The following is an 8,049-nucleotide window of genomic DNA, read 5'->3' as shown; positions in this document are numbered from 1 at the left end:
CGCCCAGCCAATTTTTTGTGTGTAATTTTGGTAGAGACAGGATTTCACCATGTTGACCAGTCTAGCCTCAAACCCCTAAACTCAAGTGATCCACCCACCTTGGCATCCCAAAGTGCGAGGATAACAGGAGTGAGCCACTGCGCCTGGCCAAACCTGAGAGTTTTTATGCTAGGTTTGAAAAGTCATGGAAAGTTGTGGGAAAATGTGATAGAGCAAAGGGTATGAGCCAAGAGTAACAAACTGGGAGAAACTTAGCAAGACCTGCTCATTTATATTTCTTTTGGCGTCCCTTCATCTTTAGGAATACAGATACTCCTTTCTTCCAGGTATAGAGGAATGGACCTCTCACCAGAGGGTCTATAACCTGTTTCAGGATAGAAGGGCAAGGGAAAGTCAAAGAGTTTCTCCTACTTTTTCTCAAATTCCTTCAGCTTAAAAATATTCAGTATGCCAAGGTCCTATATTTTGGGGTAATGTGTCTTTGGGGTAGGCATCCTGAACTCCATTATTTCATGTAAGTCATCATGCCACCTTGGGAAGATCTATCAAGGAGTGAGGGCAAAGCAGAAGTAAAGCAAGGTCAACCAACAGAGGGAGAAATTGGGTCCTAAGGCCATGTTTGCTATGATTATGCAGGCCAATACATTCTTTTCTCATTGCCATCACTTGTAACAGAAGTAATCTAACCTGACATGGCAGCTATGTTTATTAATTTCTTACTTTGTGTCCATTCCTGTGCTAAGTGCTTTCCATGTCATAGCTGTTTTTATCTTTTAACTCTCATAATAGCTCTATGAAGTAGAGATGAGATAGGTACTACTATTTTGAGGAAAACAGCATGAAAACCATGAAATAACTCATCTGTGATCACACAATTTGTAAATGGAACAATCAAAATTTGAATCCAGTTTCAGGCTTTTATTATAAAACTAGTATTCCCAGAAGCGACACAACTACTCCCTAATGTAACACATGCTTTAAAAAATATGACCCTGGTTGGTTGTCACTCTATGTAAGAGTAGCACATTTCTATCCACTCAAACTTTCATTGATGTCTCCTTCCTCTGGGAATTGGTCAGGGTCACCATAGTTGAAGCCACCAAATTTATCCCTTAGTTACATATTATGCTCTATTCCTTGCCAGCTGTCTTACTAGAAGAACATTCTATGAAGGCAAGAACTTCGTTTTGTTCACTGTTACATACCTAACACCTAGAACAGTGCCTAGCTAGGACAGGCATTAAATAATATTTGTTGCACGAGTGAATGGGTTAGCTTTCCTTGACTATATTGGACAACTTGGAGAGAAAGGGAATACTTGAGAATGTCACATGCTTGATAATATTGGTCAAAATAATTTTTGTATCTTTCATATCTTCATGTTGTAGAGGCTAAATGCACTTGCTCACACATACACACATGTAGGCAGGTATGCACACATGTTGACAAATACGTCAACTGCACTCTTTTGTTGTTGTTGGGTTTTGTTTGTTTGTTTGTTTGTTTGTTTGTTTTAGAAGAGTCTCACCCTGTTGCCCAGGTTGGAGTGCAACAGCACGATCTTAGCTCTCTGCAACCTCCACCTCCCAGGTTCAAGTGATTCTCCTGCCTCAGCCTCCCAGGTAGCTGGGACTACAGGTGCCTGCCACCAGGCCCGACTAATTTTTGTATTTTTAGTAGAGATGGGGTTTCACCATGTTGGCCAGGCTAGTCTCAAACTCCTGGCCTCAAGTGATCCACCCGCCTCGGCCTCCCAAAGTGCTGGGATTACAGGCGTGAGCCACCGCGCCTGGCCTGTTTAAGTCATTTTAAGAACACTTTTCAGTTGGGTCTTTCATTAGTTTGACCAAGTATCAAATGTTCATCTCAGGAGATCTTATTAACATCCATTAATTATTTATAACTGGGAATTCATAATTGAATAATTATAAAAATAGGTCTTCTCAGCTTGAAAAACGTTGAAGTTTCCCTTTCAAACATTTGAACTCTTGGCACCTGGTTGCTTTTGGGTCTTTTTTTTTTTTTTTTTTCACTACTTTTTTGCAATTTACTGGTTTTTTTTTTATGTTAATGACTTTACTTTGAGACATGATGGAAAAATTACAGGTACACATGGAAAAGACATGATCACTGAGTGAAAACAATCTAACCAGAAAGCTTTAATGCCTGTCAGCTAAGTTGAAGCTGAAATTCTGGGAGCATGACATGCTGCAGGGCCGAAAGGAATGGATAATTAGTATTCCTCTCCTTCTTCTTCACCCTCTCCTTCAACAGAATCCACACCAACCTCTTCATAATCCTTCTCAAGGGCAGCCATATCCTCACGGGCCTCTGAAAACTCTCCTTCCTCCATCCCCTCACCCACATACCAGTGAACAAAGGCACACTTGGCATACATCAGGTCAAACTTGTGGTCCAGGCGAGCCCAGGCCTCAGCAATGGCTGTGGTGTTGCTCAGCATGCACACAGCTCTCTGTACCTNTAGTGGTGCCTGCACAGAAGTAGGACCCTTGACATCACCAGCATATTGCAGACTCTATACTCCAAGTGTAGATGAATCCCAAAAACGAAGGCACTTTTAGAAAAAACACAGGAGACAAAGCTTTTGATGTTAATGACTTTACTTTGAGACATGATGGAAAAATTACAGGTACACATGGAAAAGACATGATCACTGAGTGAAAACAATCTAACCAGAAAGCTTTAATGCCTGTCAGCTAAGTTGAAGCTGAAATTCTGGGAGCATGACATGCTGCAGGGCCGAAAGGAATGGATAATTAGTATTCCTCTCCTTCTTCTTCACCCTCTCCTTCAACAGAATCCACACCAACCTCTTCATAATCCTTCTCAAGGGCAGCCATATCCTCACGGGCCTCTGAAAACTCTCCTTCCTCCATCCCCTCACCCACATACCAGTGAACAAAGGCACACTTGGCATACATCAGGTCAAACTTGTGGTCCAGGCGAGCCCAGGCCTCAGCAATGGCTGTGGTGTTGCTCAGCATGCACACAGCTCTCTGTACCTTGGCCAGGTCTCCACCAGGCACCACAGTGGGAGGCTGGTAGTTGATGCCAACCTTGAAGCCAGTGGGGCACCAATCCACAAACTGGATGCTGCGCTTGGTCTTGATGGTGGCGATGGCAGCATTGACATCTTTGGGAACCACGTCACCACGGTACAACAGGCAGCAAGGCATGTATTTACCATGGCGAGGATCACATTTCACCATCTGGTTGGCTGGCTCAAAGCAAGCATTGGTGATCTCTGCTACAGAAAGCTGTTCATGGTAGGCTTTCTCAGCAGAGATGACAGGGGCATATGTGGCCAGAGGGAAGTGGATGCGGGGATAGGGCACCAGGTTGGTCTGGAATTCTGTCCGGTCAACATTCAGGGCTCCATCAAATCTCAGGGAAGCAGTGATGGAGGACACGATCCGGCTAATAAGGCGGTTAAGGTTAGTGTATGTTGGGCGCTCGATATCGAGGTTTCTACGACAGATGTCATAGATGGCCTCATTGTCTACCATGAAGGCACAATCAGAGTGCTCCAGGGTGGTGTGGGTGGTGAGGATGGAGTTGTAGGGCTCAACTACAGCTGTGGAAACCTGGGGCACCGGGTAGATGGAGAACTCCAGCGTGGACTTCTTGCCATAATCAACTGAGAGCCGTTCCATGAGCAGGGAGGTGAACCCAGAACCAGTTCCCCCACCAAAGCTGTGGAAAACCAAGAAGCCCTGGAGACCAGTGCACTGGTCGGCCAGTTTACGAATTCGGTCCAACACGAGGTCAATGATCTTCTTGCCAATGGTGTAGTGCCCTCGGGCATAGTTATTGGCAGCATCTTCTTTGCTTGTGATAAGCTGCTCCGGGTGGAAGAGCTGGCGGTAGGTGCCAGTGCGAACTTCATCAATGACTGTGGGTTCCAGGTCTACAAACACTGCCCGGGGCACGTGCTTGCCAGCACCTGTCTCACTGAAGAAGGTGTTGAAGGAGTCATCTCCTCCCCCAATGGTCTTGTCACTGGGCATCTGACCATCGGGCTGGATGCCATGTTCCAGGCAGTAGAGCTCCCAGCAGGCATTGCCGATCTGGACACCAGCCTGGCCAACGTGGATGGAGATGCATTCACGCATAGTGGCTAGGGATTAGGAGGCGAAGGCGACAGGAGCAGACACCGGGTCCCGGTTACCGTCCCCGACAAGCTAAGAGTCGACGTAAGTAACGCACTTGCAATTTACTGTTAAGAGAGAGCAATGAAGGGGAGAAAATCTTGAGTGCAAGGTAGGAAGCATTCAGGATTCCAGTGTGGACAGAGACACTGTTATCTGCTAAGAGCCTTCTGAAACCTCCATTTAAATTTAAAACTAGCAGGCAAACTCAACTGTTGAAGTGAAAGACGTAAGACTGGGTGGGAGGAAGGCAGTGAGGGGATTTGTATCAAGCCTTGATGCTGTAAACTCCGTGGAAAGCGCAAGGGGGCAGTGGAACACCAAATATTTCAACACTGACTGAAATCATAGCACTTGGACCTAAACATTACATTAAAATTCAAAGCCTTGAGATAAGAACTATAGCATCTATTTATGAGGCCATCAACAAAATACTTGCAAGTAGGTTTTTTTTTTCAGTGCTTTCCCTAGGAAAAGTGGAAATATATACAAAAGTAGCAAGAGTTGTACATTGAATTCTCACACCCATCACCCAGACAAGAGTTCACTACCTGTGCTTCACCTTGCTTTTCTTCTTTTCTCTCACTTTTTTTTCAGGAGTATTTTAAAGAAGATCCCAGACATCATGTTATTTTGCCCCTACCTAGTTCAGTTTGCATTCCTGAAAGGCATGGAGATTTTTCTTTTTTACATAAATATAGGACATTCTCACTTTCGATAAAATTTCTTATTTTAAAATATCCAATTCATATTCCAATAATTCCAGTTGTCTCCAAAATATCAGTTTTCAGTTTTCTTTGAATCAGTAACCAAACAAGGTCCATAATTGTATTTGTTCTATTTCTTGTCTCTTTTAATCTAAATAGAACAGTCACCCTTTCCCTTGCTCTCATACTTTTTCTGATGCCATTGTACACTGAAGAAATACCCAAATTCTAGATTTGCCTGTTTGATTCTTCATGATGATTACAAGTAATGTTTTATATTTTTTTTAAGCAAGAGTAAATAAGTGTACTCTTAATAGACCATTTAGGATTATTATAATATTTAGATTGCATATCTTGGTTTTATGCTGTGTTACTCTTAAACTCAAGAGCACAAACTCTGAAGGCAGATAGATCCATGTTTAAATCCCAGCGTGGCTACTTACTAGCTGAATATTCATCAATCTGAGCCTCATTTTTTTTATTTGTAAAGCAGATGTCTTGGGAATAGGATTCTTGGGAAGATTAAATGAGACAATTTATGGTAAACTCTTGGGACATCATAGCTATAACATAATTGATAACTATTATTGATAATTATTAGCTATTTGATAGTTGATAATAACTATTTGATAATTGATTACTGTTATCACCAAATTGTGTTTTCATAATGCTCACCATTTCTGAACCAGACAGGTAATACACAATCTGATGACAATAGCAGACAGTTCATTTTCATCCTCATGGGTGAAAAGTGTAATTAGTTTAGTTCTGCCGCATTTATTATCCCCCTGCTGAAAATCATTTAATGACTATGGAAATCAGTATAACCCATTCAAATATAGAAATTAGTGTTCTTGTGGAGACAGAGCAAATGAAAATGTCCTGTTAAATGTTAAGATGTTAATGAAAGATTTGTGAGTAAGGACCAGCAAGCTAAGAATTTCTAAACTCATTTTTCTTGTCAAATCCCAGGACCTGATCCAATAACAACAGTAACCATAATAATAACAACCCTTATTTTTCCAGTTGACAAAACTGCCAAGCCTTAATTGATGAAAAGAATTTACCTGGTGATCCAACAGTCACCCTGCCATACTGTCAATCATAATACATTGCAGGGCAGCAGACGAAGCACTCAGAAAATAAATATTGGCTGTTGAGGGTTTAAAGGGAAGAACACTGAGGACTGGAGGGAGTCACTGAAGCTCCTGATGCCACTGGAGATTATTGTGTGAGAATATAACATTTAATACAAGTAGCGTATTCTGCATGTTGAGAAAAATTTCAATCACCACTATTGGCATGGACTAATTCAGTCTAAAAAATCCATCAGGGAATTGAAAGTAGAAGAACTTAAATCTATCCTCAAATTGTATATGAACAGAAAGAGGAGAGTGAAGTTAGCTGCTAATATTTTAAGTTTCTTTTGTTGACCTGGAATAGTCTATTTACATACATTTTTAAAATCTCACTTTTAAATTAAAATACAGCATTCTCCCTCCTATTCTTTTTGGTACAAATCCAGCTTATGTAAATAAATAAAATAAAATGAAAATATACTAGTTGCATTTTAAAATATCGTGATTGTTATGTTAAATAATTGTGTATGCTTATTAAAAAAATCCAATATACAAGGATTTATTTGAAGGTAATATAAGTTAGCAACAGTTTTATTATTATGCTGATGCAATAAAAAATCACCCCCATAAATTCATATTATGTTGGAGATGATGATTCACTCTTCCACAGTAACTTCGAAAGTATCTGCTTTAATTAGCTCTGCTTATAACAAAAACATCATTGTTTTCTAATGTGCTATAAAAATGGATATCAAAATTATTCTCCTAAGTGTATTGTACTTTCGTAGTGAAATTCATGCTGCAAGTATCTGAGATGCAAGGACTATAAAACAAAAAGCAAAAATGTGTTCTTTGTAGGAAAACTAGATTAGTTTCTACTTTTCTAACTAGTGATTTCCATCAAACCTACTGCAAACCAAAGAGACAAATGGTCATCAGTTGGACAACTGTGGTCAGTGGCCACATGAATGACCTCATCTGCAAACCAAATTCCTCAATTTAAAATAGGATGGCTCTTTCCCTTGAAATTATATGGAAGGGGTCATACCCTTCCAAACAAGCCAATATGAATTCATTTGGTTGGTATTACTCTCTTTCTCAGGGCAACATAAACTGCCAGAGAACATTAGTCCTTCAGTAGTCATGTTTCAAAAGCAGACCTAATGGTTGGTAAAACATGCTGATTGTCAGAAACAGATGCTTGAAGATGAGTGAGTCATTTTTAACAACTGTAATCAAAGATCTTGGAATAATTATCTGCCCTTGAATTATGAATTCCAGAATCCTGGAATTTGAGTGTTGGAGGGGCCTTTAAGTCTTTTTTTTAGCTCTTCCTCTAGCATCTGCCCAGATTAAGTGGGAGACTTTTCTGATTTTGTAAAACTCCCCACAGATGAATGAAGACCCTATTCTTTTTTTTTTTTTTTTTTTTTTTTTTTTTTTTTTTTTTTTTTTTTTTTTTTTTTTTTTTTTTTTTTAGACAGGGTCTTGCTCTGTTGCCCAGGGTGGAATGCAGTGACACGATCTTAGCTCACCGCAACCTCCACCTCCCGGGTTCAAGTGATTTGCTGCCTCGGCCTTCTGAATAGCTGGGACTACAGGCATGTGCCACCACGACTGGCTAATTTTTGTATTTTTAGTAGTGGTGGGATTTCATCATGTTGGCCAGGCTGGTCTCGAACTCCTGACCTCAAGTGATCCACCCACCTTGGCCTTCCAAAGCGCTGGATTACAGGTGTGAGCCACCACACCCAGCCGAAGACTCTATTCTTATCTTACTAATTGATTTTAAGAGTTTACTAGCACAGATGTTTTAGTTATTTCCCAGATCCCAAAGTGAATCTGATATTTTTGTAGTAGTTGCCACAAACTTCCAAATGTGTACACCATGCTGTTGTAGAAAGAGCACTGAACTTGGAAACAAAAGACCTGGATTTGACACTTCCTATTTGACCTTTGGCAACTCCTTATTGCTTTCTTGGATTCAGTTTCCTTATTGGTGCAGTGAAGCTAGTAATTCTTCACTAATATATCTCAAAGGAAGTTGTGAGAATCAAATGAACAAAGATATGTAAAAACATGCAATAATTGTAA

The 8,049-nt window shown here is 40.6% G+C and overlaps 1 protein-coding gene across 2 annotated transcripts; it reads right to left on the bottom strand.

Annotated features, from left to right (window-relative positions):
* Positions 1-2,064: 2,064 nt before the first annotated feature.
* Positions 2,065-4,237, bottom strand: LOC108302307 (tubulin alpha-1B chain-like). 2 transcript variants are annotated; one of them, XM_017525907.2, is made up of 2 exons: positions 3,024-4,237; positions 2,065-2,479 (listed from the first exon to the last, which is right to left on the bottom strand). In XM_017525907.2, the coding sequence occupies exons 1-2, from the start codon at positions 4,131-4,133 to the stop codon at positions 2,234-2,236; spliced, it is 1,356 nt and encodes a 451-aa protein (XP_017381396.1). In that variant the 5' UTR covers positions 4,134-4,237; the 3' UTR covers positions 2,065-2,233. The 2 variants fall into 2 exon arrangements, with proteins under 2 accessions (XP_017381396.1, XP_037593481.1); XM_037737553.1 differs by lacking the exon at positions 2,065-2,479 and having other exon boundaries at positions 2,604-4,237.
* Positions 4,238-8,049: the final 3,812 nt, after the last annotated feature.

The sequence above is a fragment of the Cebus imitator genome, unplaced genomic scaffold, assembly GCF_001604975.1.
Source record: "Cebus imitator isolate Cc_AM_T3 unplaced genomic scaffold, Cebus_imitator-1.0 Scaffold39, whole genome shotgun sequence".
Lineage (NCBI taxonomy): Eukaryota > Metazoa > Chordata > Mammalia > Primates > Cebidae > Cebus > Cebus imitator.
This window is presented reverse-complemented; position numbering and strand designations above follow the sequence as displayed.